The sequence below is a fragment of the Simochromis diagramma genome, unplaced genomic scaffold (genome assembly GCF_900408965.1).
Source record: "Simochromis diagramma unplaced genomic scaffold, fSimDia1.1 OVJJ01000685.1, whole genome shotgun sequence".
In the NCBI taxonomy this organism is placed as follows: domain Eukaryota; kingdom Metazoa; phylum Chordata; class Actinopteri; order Cichliformes; family Cichlidae; genus Simochromis; species Simochromis diagramma.
The window spans coordinates 4,333,156-4,347,339 of record NW_024387477.1 but is presented as its reverse complement, the minus strand read 5'-3'; the positions used below and the strand labels follow the sequence as shown (position 1 = coordinate 4,347,339).

Below are 14,184 nucleotides of genomic sequence, written 5' to 3'. Positions count from 1 at the left end.
GTCCGACTCAGACGCCAGCAAGGTGGAGGTGGAGTACTGGTTTGGGCTGGTATCATCAAAGATGAGCTTGTGGGGCCTTTTCGAGTTGAGGATGGAGTCAAGCTCAACTCCCAGTCCTACTGCCAGTTTCTGGAAGACACCTTCTTCAAGCAGTGGTACAGGAAGAAGTCTGCATCCTTCAAGAAAAACATGATTTTCATGCAGGACAATGCTCCATCACACGCGTCCAAGTACTCCACAGCGTGGCTGGCAAGAAAGGGTATAAAAGAAGAAAAACTAATGACATGGCCTCCTTGTTCACCTGATCTGAACCCCATTGAGAACCTGTGGTCCATCATCAAATGTGAGATTTACAAGGAGGGAAAATGGTACACCTCTCTGAACAGTGTCTGGGAGGCTGTGGTTGCTGCTGCACACAATGTTGATGGTGAACAGATCAAAACACTGACAGAATCCATGGATGGCAGGCTTTTGAGTGTCCTTGCAAAGAAAGGTGGCTATATTGGTCGCTGATTTGTTTTTGTTTTGTTTTTGAATGTCAGAAACGTATATTTGTGAATGTGGAGATGTTATATTGGTTTCACTGGTAAAAATAAATAATTGAAATGGGTATATATTTGTTTTTTGTTAAGTTGCCTAATAATTATGCACAGTAATAGTCACCTGCACACACAGATATTCCCCTAAAATAGCTAAAACTAAAAACAAACTAAAAACTACTTCCAAAAAATTCAGCTTTGATATTAATGAGTTTTTTGGGTTCATTGAGAACATGGTTGTTGTTCAATAATAAAAGTATTCCTCAAAAATACAACTTTCCTAATAATTCTGCACTCCCTGTATTAAGCTGGTCTTATTTGTAAAAACTGTGCATACTATGGATTCAGTACTGCAAATTAATGCTTGGAAATAGCACTTTAGACTTTGACATTTTGGCTTAGATCTGATGCCATGTTTCCCACTGCCAGTGCTACTTTGTAAGCTGGAAACTTGAGGCACAGCCATATTTATAACAGGTGGTGAACAATGACTGCATGATGATTTAGCTGAATAAGCCTCTGATGAGTACATCAAATCCATCTGAACCTCAGTGAAAGGTTACAACTTAAGGAAACGTGATCTGTTGCACAAAGCACTTAACACAGTCACAAGTGTATGTATATGGTTCTTGTGCTTTGTTTGCTGACCGTGAGTTTCTTTAAATAGCTTGTATATAGTTACTTTAGAGAGAGGAAGTGGACAGTTTGTACTTGAGTGTCTCGCAGGTTGCTTGGGGTTGCTTGGAGCAGGGGGCTCGCGGTTCCACTTGTCATTACGTAGCCACGCTTTTACAGTACGGACGCGTGCTCGTGTGCGCGCTCGCGTTGGCTATTGTGTTTTTATCAACAAGGGGACCACCCTGGCCTCGCGGGTAACTGAGCTGGCCAGCTGAACGACTAGTGACTGGTGAACGATGGCAGACGAACAAGAAATAATGTGCAAACTGGAGAACATCCTGGAGATACGGTAAAACTCAGATGTTGGATACAGTTAAGGTTGCCTGAATGTTTGGCACGTACTAAGTATACGCTATGTTAGCTAACATTAGCCGACCAAGGTAAAAGCCCCTTTGGCTTCGCTTTTGTTACTGAGCTAGCTAATATTAGCCGACCTGCTCTGTGTCCTTTCTTTTAAACAGGTTTGAGCGAGTGTAGCTCTGTGTTAACTTGTTTTTGACTGAAGTGGCAGGCGGGCTGAATATGACACATATAAGCAAGTTGTAATTTAACCGCATATTTGAGCCATGTGCATCCACATTCCAGATGTGTGACAACAAGATGCCAGATGTGCGTTGCTAATTGTTACTGTCTGCCAGGTAGCTCCTTAGCTTAGCAGGCTGTCAGTGTAATGTAGTGTAGTGCAAAGTAATGTTTCCCTTGCTATAACGCTTTGATACAGTAATTATGTATGAATTAATTACAGTGCAGGCTCACTTAAATAGGTCATAACATTACTGCAATTAGAGCTTAGAAATATGCACAAATTCAATACCGCAAAGCAGATGGAAATGTGTTTGTGTTTGCTTTTATGTTTAAAATCTTTTGCGCCGTGTGCATAGGAGTGACTGAGACAACCTGGGAGCTCATGTCTTTTTCCTTGTCCCACTGCCTGCAGGAATAAGACTATCCAAATGCAGAAGATTAAGTCTCGTCTGAAGATTGAGTTTGAGGCTCTGGAGTCTGAGGAGAAACATTTGAAAGAGTACAAACAAGAAATGGATCTCCTGCTTCAAGAAAAAATGGCCCATGTGGAGGAGCTGCGCCTCATCCATGCAGATATCAATGTGGTGAGTGGGTGCTGTTCTCTAGTAAGTGCCACTAAATCACTGTTGAACTTTCATGTGATTTCACAACAACTTCTAGTCACTACAGTGTCTGCTGGTGTTATGTAGCAGGATGAAAGATTCCAGTGGTTATATGTTACTACAGATAGCTTAGGCTGAGTATATTACATGTGCATTTCTCAAAAATCAGCCCTTGCTTTGCTTGTGCTTTTAGATGGAGAGCACCATCAAGCAATCGGAGAATGACCTCAATAAACTGCTTGAAACAACTCGGCGCCTGCATGATGAGTACAAACCACTGAAGGAGCATGTTGATGCCCTGAGGATGACTTTAGGTCTACACAGACTCCCTAACTTGAATGAAGAAGAGGAGAAGCTCTCCTTGGAGTCAGTAAACGCACACACACACACACACACACACACACACACACACACACACACACACACACACACACACACACACAGTGCATTCAACGTCATAATATTTATGCAGTAAATCTCATCAAATTTTCTTGTCAACATTAAGTAGTTGTGCATACTACTACTTGTTAAGTAGTTCAGCTGTTGAGTTTGTTTATTGCCCTCTTGAGATATTGCTGTCTAGATGCGACAGGATGGAAACGATAAAAAAAGAATGCAGTGCTGTTAAAAGGCAATGTGATCTACAGTGTGTCATAGGTAGAAAAAATACAGCAGTTTGAAAAACTGAATACAAATTTAGTGAGAATGTTATGACTTCATATTGTTTTAGTTGTGCAACTAATATCCACCAACTTATGTCCACTTAGAGGGAAGCTGCATCACGTAAACAACATTAAATATGATTTCCTGCTGGAACAGTAGACTTGAGTGACCTCTTGTTTCTTTAGTTTCCTTTCAAAGACCCAGACTTTCTTGTACTTTTTGTAAAGTGGTATTGAGCAATAGTTCTCCAGGTTTTCAGAATGTTTTTCAAACTTATTCTTTGGATACTGGCTGCATTCTAGTCCTTGTACATAGGGCTGGACAACTGATTGAAAATCAATCAAAGCTGTCATGGATGTGACTTGTGACTTTTGATTTGTGGTCATACAGCCCAGCCTTACCTGCTCATTTTCAAAGGACTGTTGTTTATTTTTTAGTTAAGCCACTGAACACTGAATCATTCAAGCATAGACACCTAACTCAACCAGACAAACCAGTGCTGTATCTACACATAATAGATAAATTAGCAAAACAATAATTTTAAATGATTACTAGCAACCGATTCTTTTAGTTGAATCTACAAAAATACCATCGTTACCACAGTTTGACAGGCATAAAATAGCATTTTTGTACTGACAAGCTGATTCCTAGATATTAGCCAATAACTTAGCATATTTGTGTCCTTAAAAAAAATTGAGGAAACTGATTAGTGGGAATTGCATTTGGCCCTTTCAACTGATGCCTTGTAAGCCCTGTGTTGATCCACAAAACAAGGCACAGAAAGGCAGCCAACAACCAAAGAAGAGCTTTGGAATGTCCTTCAAGAAGCCTGGAGAAGTATTACTTTTTCAAATTTCAAGGAAGTGATTTCAGGCTCTGTTGAAAAGTAAAGATTTTCATACAATATATTGACTTTAAAGCTAGTTAAAGTGGTAAAAAAACGTTTTGTATCAGGGCTGCTCGATTATGGCAAAAATGATAATCACGATTATTTTCACTGAAATTGAGATCTCGATTATTTGACGATATTTATTTAACCCTTTAAGACCTACCATAGAACCAAGTCTGCCAGAGCTTATATTATTTTTTTACATGCTGTAGTGCCATTTGTGGGAGCATTTCAAGTTGCTATACATCAATACAACTGTTATAGTTTATATTTTTAATAATATGTATGCATTAAGTCCATAGTAACTACATTAATTGCAAAAAAGTGCAATAAACTACAAAAAAATTGAAAATTGTTTTTGTTTTTTTTTTTACATATATTTCTACTTGGAGAAATTTAAGAGGTTTATCCCTCAAAACTTTAAATACAAAAAAGTTGCAAAAAATAGTTTACAACAACAGGAAATTTATTTTGAGTGTCTTCATAGTTTTATTTTGGAGATACAGCAATTTTTATATACTGCAGGAAAAACAAAAAAACAATCCTATGATGCAAATTTGCAAAGAAAACAGCAGGTGCATCAAAATAAACTATTTCCAGCAGTGCAATTCGAGTTCTAAGCATCCCAGAAACTATTCAGAAAAGTCAAACATGATTTATAAAAACACCATTATAGGCTTTTAAGGCCTACAAGTAAAAAACTACATTTTCCGCGAAAATGATGTCACTTCCTGTTTTGGGCAGGAAATGGCGGACATGCGATAGTTCGCGCTGACGTCTGTTTCAATGTGGGAAGTGTTACGAACAGCTGATTGGATCGGCAAAGCGTGTTTCTGGAATATTATGTTTTTGTTCCTGCTAGCGCTTTTTATGCAATTTTTGCAAAGCTTTATGTGGAAGGAAACTGTGACCAAGGACAAGCTGATGGCATAAGATGTAAGTTTCATATGCAAAAAAAAATTATTGTGCTAGCTTACATGGTACAGGGATTTAAAAATAGTTACACAAAACGGAGCGTGCTGCTCTGACCGGCTTTAAAGGGTTAACAATAACAATGTATTGAATAATGACTTTAAAAAATAATATAAAATAGTGTGGAAATACTGATAACAGTGCAAATGTTTGCAATATAAGAAATAAATGAAAAATGTAAACATCTATGTTTAGTGAACTTTGCAGTGTTGCACTGTGGTGCAGCTACGACACTGTAGCAAAGTTTACACACTATGTCTACTTGATCCACGTCTGACTCCGTGAACCCATAATGTTTCCACACCACTGAAGTTTTTTTTTTTTTTTTTTAACCTCTCCTCTCCAAATAACGTCTGCTTAGCTTTCCGAGCTTCCCTCGGGTCCTCTTAATTGTTGTGATGAGTGTTCGAAATGCAGAGAGGTGCGCTCGATTTGCCACACGGAGCAGCGCCAGAGTAAAGCATGAGGGAGGTGCTAATAATCGGCTCAGTCATTTTTAATGATCGTTGAAAGCCCAGATCGTAATCGTGATTAAAATTCGATTAATTGAGCAGCCCTATTTTGTATACTTGCATGTTTCATTAAATCGCTACACTTATTTCCCATTTCCCAACAAAATATAAACGAACAAGGCACAAAACAAGAGTTTTGCACAGTACTCTATATACATACACCATTTTTTTTATGCTACATGTGGGAAATAAATGACCAGATGTTTCCAGTCTCAAGTATCCAAATCTGAACAGGCAGCATTTGAATAAAACTTCAGGAAAAGGTGACAATCTCACTTTAGCTGATGTATTTCGGTGATGTTAACAGACTGACATTATGTTTTGTGGAAGTGCTACCTGTTTACCTTTGGATACTTGACACTGGATTGCAGCTGATGGATTAAGACTACAGATGAGTATGCTAGGAAAGCTCATCCTCTTCAGAGATTGAATTAGCATATTCCTTGGTGTCTCTCTTTGGCTGCTTTTCCGGCATTCAGAAGGACACATGGATCTGACCAACCACAATCACTAAACCTTAACTCCCTTATCACAGCCATCAGGTCTAATAGAAACCCTGTAGTCATTTTACTATAATGAAATAGAAGTATTTACACATTTAAATGTTGTCACTTGCAATGCCCAAAGGTAACCAGAATCATAATTAGTAGTTAACTTTATTATTGCATTTGCAAAAAAAAGGTCCAAAAGTGGAACCTTGTGGAACACCTCGTGTAATCATTGAATTTCAAATGGATGCAAATTTCCATTTGGTAAAAAAGAAACAAAAACACTCCAGTTCAAATCTAAGAGAGTCTGTTGCTTCAGGTAATAATGATACACAGGTGTTCGACATTAATCATGAAACACAACCAAGCAGCAGGTTTTATTTCTCAACAGGCCCCAACTTGTAATTAATGACCCGATAACAGGATCTGTTTCAGAGACACTGTGTCAGAGGGATGAAGCAACAGCGGAATTCATACTTGAAATTTATTATTGCATTATCCAGTCACTAATGGAAAGTGGTTTGTGCAAAGGCATGTTGTTATTTTTTTATTTTATTTTTTTTGGCAAATGTGGCACATAAAAATATTCACACACAACCAAAGGACAGACAGCAATTTGGTTTCTACACAATTTTAAATGAGCGGGATTCTGTTGAGGTATTGCTGACGGGGCTAGAGGACTTGTATATTGGGATGAATTAATTCACACAGAGGGATCAGTCTAGTGCATCTCACTGTATTTTGATAAGGGTAGGGAATGTCAATAAAGAGATCTAAAAACACATACTCCTAAATTTCTAAGATTAGAAAAATTTTGCTGTCAGTACTTAAAAAGAAAATGACACCAGGATGAGACATAAAATAGTTAGCCTTTAAAAACGTTTATTGTTCTTGTTGCTCTATTGCTCTACTTTTGCTGTAATTAAAACAGAGATTGCAGTAGTTACAGAAAAGATTTACTTCTGGCTTTGGATCGCAAACAGCATTATCTAAGCATCAGGCTCAAAGTCTATTCAAGTGATTACAAAGTTATCAAAGTCCAAGACGTTATCTTTTGAGCAAACAGGATAGTATTTCAACAGTTGTGATGTAATGTTCATGAGAGAATCTGCCTGATCACGAAAATGAAAATTTAGTTTGCCCCAAACATGGTGAACTTAGTACAGTCAGTGACTTATGTGGCTATAATTGGCAGAGTAATGGCTCTCCTGTGACTTCTGTGCCTTGGCTTATTTAGTACCATCACACAGTAGTTAAGTCATTGGCGAAAACTGCTGAGATAAAAGACCATTGGATTGGATAAATATCTACAGAGAATGACAGCTGCCTTTCCCTGTCATCAATATGGTGGAGCAGGTCCTTAAAGGAAGACTTGACAGTGCTAAAACACAGGTGCAAAAAAGAAGGAGAAAATTATTTTAAGAGCAGAAATTTGGCATGCTCCAGTGGCGAGGCAGATGATTTCCTAGAATACTGCTTCATTGTGTGGTCTCGTGGCCATCTCTGGTGTGTTGGATCCCTTAGTGTTTTTAATATTTGGAGTATTTGGTTTATACTAAGTTTAGTTTATATACTGCCGGTCAAAAGTCTTAGAACACCATATTTAAAAAAATAAATGGTACAGAGGTAAGTGATGAACTAACTGAAGTTTTTTTTAGTAGTAAGGTTATCCAAAACTGAAAACAATGTATATTTCTGCTATCCAAAAAGTTTTTTTTTTTTTTTTCAAGGAACAAGAGATGGGTTAACAATTTATAGCTGTTCTGCAGCAATGGAGGTTGATTGAGCTTTCAAAGTTAGTGCTAGCGATTCCTACAGGTGTCCCAAATTTTCTTGATTACTTACAACTCCATATGTCTCCATAAAAGTACACACACTGTGGTGTCGTACCTGCGTGAGCATTATTTGAACAGTATTGTACTGCAGAAAGTAGTGTGTTGTTATAAAAATGGTGAGAAAAAGGCAATTACCAATGCAAGAGAGACAGACCATCATAACATTTGAAAGTGTAAGTTTTTCCTACAGAGAAATTGCGAAGAAAGTCAAGGTGTCAGCGAGTACGGTTTCCTTCACCATCAAAAAGCACTGAGAAACTGGGGGAAACGATGACAGGAAACCACAACAGAATCAGAAGACAGGTTTTTGAGAGTCAACAGCTGGTTTGCTAGGCGGCTCACAGGAACACAGCTTCAAACACAGCCTAATAGCAGTTGTAGGCACATCTCAGCTTCATCTGTGAAGAGAAGACTTCATGTTGCCGGTTTTACAAGTAGATTTGCAGCATGAAAGCCATCAGAAACCTAAGACATCAGAATAAGAAAAAGAGGCTTGTCTGAGCCATGAAACATCACCAATAGACTACTGAAGACTGGAAGAAGGTGTTATGGACTGATAAATAAAAATTTTAAATATTCAGTTCATCACTGAGGATTTAAGCAAAAGGATGGTTCCACACTGTGTGACATCAGCTTTCAAACATGGAGGAGGAAGCATAATGTTCTATGGCTGTTTTGCTTTGTGAGAGAGTGAAAGGCACACACTGAAGACGGCTACCACAGCATTCTGCGGCGCCATGCAGTTGCCTCTGGAATGCGCCTAGTTGGTGAGGAGTTCATTGTACAGCAGGAAAATAATCCAAAACATAAGTGCAAGCTATGCCAGGACCACCTTAGGAAACAAGGATAAGGTAGTAAGCTTGAAAACATGGAGTGGCCAGCACAGTCTCTCACCTTAAACCCCATCGAGCTGGTTTGGGATGAACTGGAAAGAAGAGTGAAAGCAAAGCAACCTACAAGTGCCACACATTTAACATAAGCCATTGCCAACATTGTAGTCTATGAAAATAGTGGATACCACAGCAATTGTGCCAGCTGTCTCAAACAAAATGGTAATATGAGGTGTAGTCCTGCTTTGGATGTTCATGCAAATCAAACTTAGTTACAGGCTTTTAGGTGCTTCGCTAAATTGGAAGTATTCCTCTCTTGGTTCTCGAATTACAGTAAAGAAGTAACAGTAACATTTTTTACATATTACGTTTTGGGAACTCAGTTAACAGTTCCGCAAAATATCTTTGTACCCCACTCTGCCTTTCTTATCAGTAAGTCTGGGTGGAGCCATTGCAACACATCTTCCACGTGTATTCCTATGCCTGAGCGTGTCTGCCTCCTTCTTCTTTAGCTTGTACAGATAGATTCAAACACTTAGGCCTGTGCTACCTACAGCACATATGGAATTGGGGAAGGAAAAAACAAAAAAACAAGTTCCAGGACATTTTCAGTCTTTCCATTTTTTAAAGTTGTTGTAAGTATTACTTCTGGTGACATCCCTAGACTGTATTTGGATGGCAACAGAGAAACAACTGCAGTTATTTGTAAAGACTGGCAAGTTAAATCACCTCAACAGAATCAGCATGACTATATAAAGAGTAACTGGGAAAATATGTGCTATTAGAAGCTGGCACCTAAAATAGGGGTTATTAGAAACTGGCATTAAAACTCTAAAGACCAGTATTTACTTTTTTTTCACACACTTTTAGAGTCTCTGGCAAATTTTCTTGTCTTAGCAGGAACCTTTGAACACTTAGGCGTTTAAACATCAGATAGGTATTCTTGTGATCAACAGATTTGTTAGCCTGTTCAGACATTTAAGTCTAATATAAAATAATTCCACTTGTCTAGATTCCAGTTTCAGCTGCTGACAGAAATTTCTTGCTTCAAAAAGTTCCTGTTATCCACAACACCAGAGGTACATCTTCGCGGGGTAGGGGGGCTGATAAGTAGACTCCCAGCAGCACAAACTGCAGGCTGACATCCATCAACAGTAGGTGATTGTACATTTTACGATGTGGAGGAAATCATAGTTAATGGTCCTAATAGTGCAGTGGATCCCATTTTTGGGCTAGGAAGTGAAGTATTCCACAGCTTTGGCTTTGTTTATTGTATCCTCTACATTTTGCTGTATAGGTGCAAATATTTTAAAGTGATTAAATTAATACTGCAAATGCATGTTGTTGTTTTTTCAGGTCTGTGCTAGCACAGCTGTAGAAAAGCAGTCTTCAGTGGAGATATCACACTTGTGTATTTTCACTAATGATTCTACCAGACTGATGATGATCTGGTGGTTCTCTCGCAGTACGTGACATTCCTCCCTATGCAAGGAAAAACTTTCTAACTTGAAAGCACATTGGGAAAAAAAAAGAAAGAAAGGGGTGTCAATATATTTGCTGTTGGGGAAATTCAGCAGGCTGACATTGTTGGCAGTTTGGATTCTTAATTTGGCCGCGTGCTATGAGGAAGCTTAGCTGATTAATTCATTTTAGGCCAGGTAGTAATCTTCCTTTTTTCTTAGTGGCATGCTCCTTCATGTTCATCCTGAATGTATGAGATACTTGAATACCAACTTTAGTACTTGGTAAATGCAAGTTCTGGCTTATACCGCTGTTGTTCTTAAGTGCTTTTCATAAACACAAGTCACCACAGTGAGAGAAAGATTCATGAGATGTCGGAGGAGACGTTTGAAGCACCATTTGCTCGAGTTTCGTTGAGTAACCGTACTTAGTAGTAATAGTAGCCACTGTAGTTGTATCACAAGTTGTGTTGGAGCGGTTTCTGAGAAAATTAAATCACACCTCACAGGCCTGTGGGGTGCTGCTGGGTTTTTTTTTTTTTTTTAAAGAGATCGTATAAGAGTGATGTCTCAGCACACAAATGAGCACGCTACACCTCCATAATAGCAAGAAAACCTCACACTGAGGTATTAACTTGTATGAAAACAAAAATGGCACATAAACTTTTAGCGCATGAATCGATGTGTGTGTTAATGTGGTGCTTGCAAATGATCTTTATTGTTCGGAGCATTGGTGGATCATCGAGTTTGGTTTGTGAATGCTCAAAGTTCTGCTCTATCGCAGACTTATTTTGAGAAAAATCAGAGCGTAATGAAATAGGATATCACTTTTTTTTTTTTTTTTTTTTTGGAAAACGAGCCAGTCAAGCATAAAGTCCAAGGCCACATTTCTTTCCCAGCCCTCCCCTGCCCACACACACACACACACGTTTGTATGCATGTAGACAGTCTCACATGACTGTGCTTTTGCTCAAAGTTGTGCATAAAAAGAGAACGTGTGAGTTCCACTATAATGTTCAATTTAAGTCTTCCTTTTGTTCAGTTTTTGCCGCCCCTCGTCTCGTGGTGCACGGTGTAGATGGGGTAATCTCAACTGGAATATGATTCATAAGCATTAAATAGGACTCACTGCTAGCCAGGTTTCGCTTTTCCTTTTGAACAGTTACTTTGAGAAGCAGAAGGCAGAGTGGCAGAAGGAGACGCATGAGCCTGCCATTCCAGAATCCCTTGCTGCCGCCGCAGCCGCAGCACAGCAGCTTCAGGTGTCCAGGAAGCAAGACGCCCGTCAGACAGCCACCTTCAGACAGCAACCTCCACCTATGAAGGTATTACCTACACAAAGATAATGATGCCAAAGCACTGTGAATTTAACTGACATAAACTTCAGCTATTTATACACCAATCAGGCATAACATTCTCACCACCTGTCTAATATTGGGTCGATCCCCCTTTTACTGCCAAAACGGCTCCGACCCGCAGACCCGACCCGCAGACCCTCCACTAGACCCCTGAAGGTGTGCTTTGGTATCATAGCAACAGATACTTTCACTCCTGTAGTTGAGAGGTGGGATCTCCATGTATCAGACTTGTTTGTCCAGCACGTTCCACAGATGCTCGACTTTGGAGGCCAAGTCAACACCTCAAACTCGTTGTTGTGCTTCTCAAACCATTCCTGAACTATTTCTGCTTTGTGGCAGAACGCGTTAATGGTCTGCAACAGTGGTAGGTGGTACGGGTCAACCTGGCAGAACAATATCCAAAGCATTGCGCTGCTTCTGCTAGCTTGCCTTCTTCCCATAGGGTATCCTAGTGTCATGTATTCCTTGGGTAAGTAACGCACATACACCTGATTCATCAGACCAGGCCACCGTCTTCCATTACTCCGTGGTACAGTTCTAATGCCAATCTTGGGTCTTTCGGTGGTGGACATGGGTCAGCATGAGCAGCCTGATTGGTCTGCAGCCCTGTAAACAACAAACTGTGATGCTCTGTGTATTCTGACACCTTTCTGTCAGAACCAGCGTTAACTTTTTCAGCAGTTTGAGCCACGGGACCTCGTCTCTTGGATCAGACTACACAAGCCAGCCTTCACTCCTCACATGCGTCAGTGATCCTTGACCGTCTATGACCCTGTCAGTGGTTCACCACTGTTCCTTCCTCGGACTTTTCATAGATACTGACCACTGTAGATTGGGAACATCCCACAAGAGCTGCAGTTTTTTAAACTCTGACCCAGTCATTTAGCCATCAGTTTGGCCTTTTGTCAAACTCTCTCAAATCCTTACACTTGCCCATTTTTCCTGCTTCTAAAATCAGCTTTGCGGACAAAATAAGGACAAAAGATAAATTTAATTTGTGACCTGCCCACTTTTATTGCTTGTGGCTATTTCTGTACAAGTTGATGAGTTTCACTCGTGTCTTTCTTTAGTGGTGCTTCAGTCAACAGACACTATCTGATGGATTACGTAGCTGCATGAAACCTGTGGTGCTTCTTATCTGTACAACACAAGAAAGTCCTCAAATTAAGTTCTCGCACTAACCACCTCCACCTTTCTCCAGGCTTGCCTGTCCTGCCACCAGCAGATTCATCGTAACGCTCCCATCTGTCCATTATGTAAGGCTAAAAGCCGCTCCCGCAACCCAAAGAAGCCCAAGAGGAAGCCAGATGAATAGACTCCCACCTTTAGCTTCAGAGGAGTATAAAGACAACTGGTCCAAGACACTGACCTTGAATCAGCCGTGTACAGTCCACATGACTGGTCTGACAGGTCTGTGTTTCCAGTTTCCACACAGTCCCCCCCAGTTTAACAAACTGTCTTAGTAACTTGCTCCTAACCTGTCAAGATTTGGTTGAGCATCTAGTAATGTTATTTTGTAGTTTTTCCAGTGCTTTGGATGTGTTTATATGTAATGTACGACTTCCATGGTAGTTTATTAGCACCTGACAATTGTAATTGTAATAATGCAGAAAATTTGAACTTGTCTGAATAATGTTGCCCGTGTTGCTATTGGTTATTGCCTTAGATATTTTACTGTATTTTCTCGTTTCTTTTGCAGTGCATGCCTGCTGCCATGGCTGTCTGTTGTGTTTTTGTTTTGTTTTTTTGTGCCAAGATAAAATCGAATAGGTTTAAAAGTGAAATGCAACACAGTGTTGTTTTAATGTTTACAGTGTTTCAGTAACCACCAAAACTGGAGGGGAAAAAGGCCAGACTCATTTGCTTTGAATAGTTTTGTGTGTTTAATACAATAAGAAAATAAACTGCTGTTTTGTACTAACCCTGTTAGCGTGCACTTTTTCCCCCCCACCACCACTATTACACTCAAAACAAAGGCTGGACATTTGTGTTATTTAGGGGTGTGAATGTAAACAACTGCTGCCGAGCAGTGCAAGTTGGTGGGTTTAGCCTGTGTTTGAAAATAAAGAGGCAAGAATATGTTCGACTGCACTTACGCCACTGTCCCTCGCTCCATTAATACCGCAGCTGTCATGTCTGCAGCTATCTGTCTGAAAAAGGACAGCGAGGTCTCCTAAATGAGTTCCTGTAGCTTTTTTGTCAGGGTAACCCCTCATTTCATCTGTTGCCAGGGCAACTCCACGTTCCTTAGCGGTTGCTAAGGAAACCCAGGTTGCTGTGACCTGCATATCTTTGCCAAGTAGTTCCTCTCAGATCCAGAGAGGGGCATTGGAGGGCTTTGAGAGATTCTGTGCCAACTCCCCCTAAAGTGTCCAATCCTATAAGAGAAAAAAAAAAAAACAGAATCAGATAACAGATGTGATCAGTTACTCTGACATGCATGTAAGCTGGCGGGTTAGCTTAAGATGATCACCCCTTAACAGTCACTTACCCAAACGTGTGTTTAGTCTGGACTTTAGGGCTTGGATCTGCAGTTGTGTCTTTTTCCTCCTGATAAAAGTTTTCAAGGCCAGAGAAGCCTGTTCCTGCGCGCACACGCTGCACACAGCGGGACCGTGCAGCTCCACCTCTGCAGCCTGTCAACAAATAAGAGCACATGAAGACTGGAACAGCCGTAATGACATCCAGACAGGGCGAAACAGAGTCACACAAGGATGTTTCATAACCCGTCTCATCTCCTCCTTCAAGGTTTTGATCCTCAGCATCGTAACTAGTTGAAAGGGGGCGTGTGGGACAGCGGGACCTTGACCCACATGAGGGGAGGCTGGGTCTA

At 40.2% G+C, this 14,184-nt stretch overlaps 1 protein-coding gene across 1 annotated transcript; it reads left to right on the top strand.

The window, feature by feature from the left end:
* Positions 1 to 1,453: 1,453 nt before the first annotated feature.
* On the top strand, positions 1,454 to 13,272 carry zc4h2 (zinc finger, C4H2 domain containing). The gene is made up of 5 exons (XM_040015473.1): positions 1,454 to 1,506; positions 2,155 to 2,326; positions 2,538 to 2,710; positions 11,156 to 11,318; positions 12,553 to 13,272. The coding sequence occupies exons 1-5, from the start codon at positions 1,454 to 1,456 to the stop codon at positions 12,664 to 12,666; spliced, it is 675 nt and encodes a 224-aa protein (XP_039871407.1). The 3' UTR covers positions 12,667 to 13,272.
* The last annotated feature ends 912 nt before the right edge of the window (positions 13,273 to 14,184 follow it).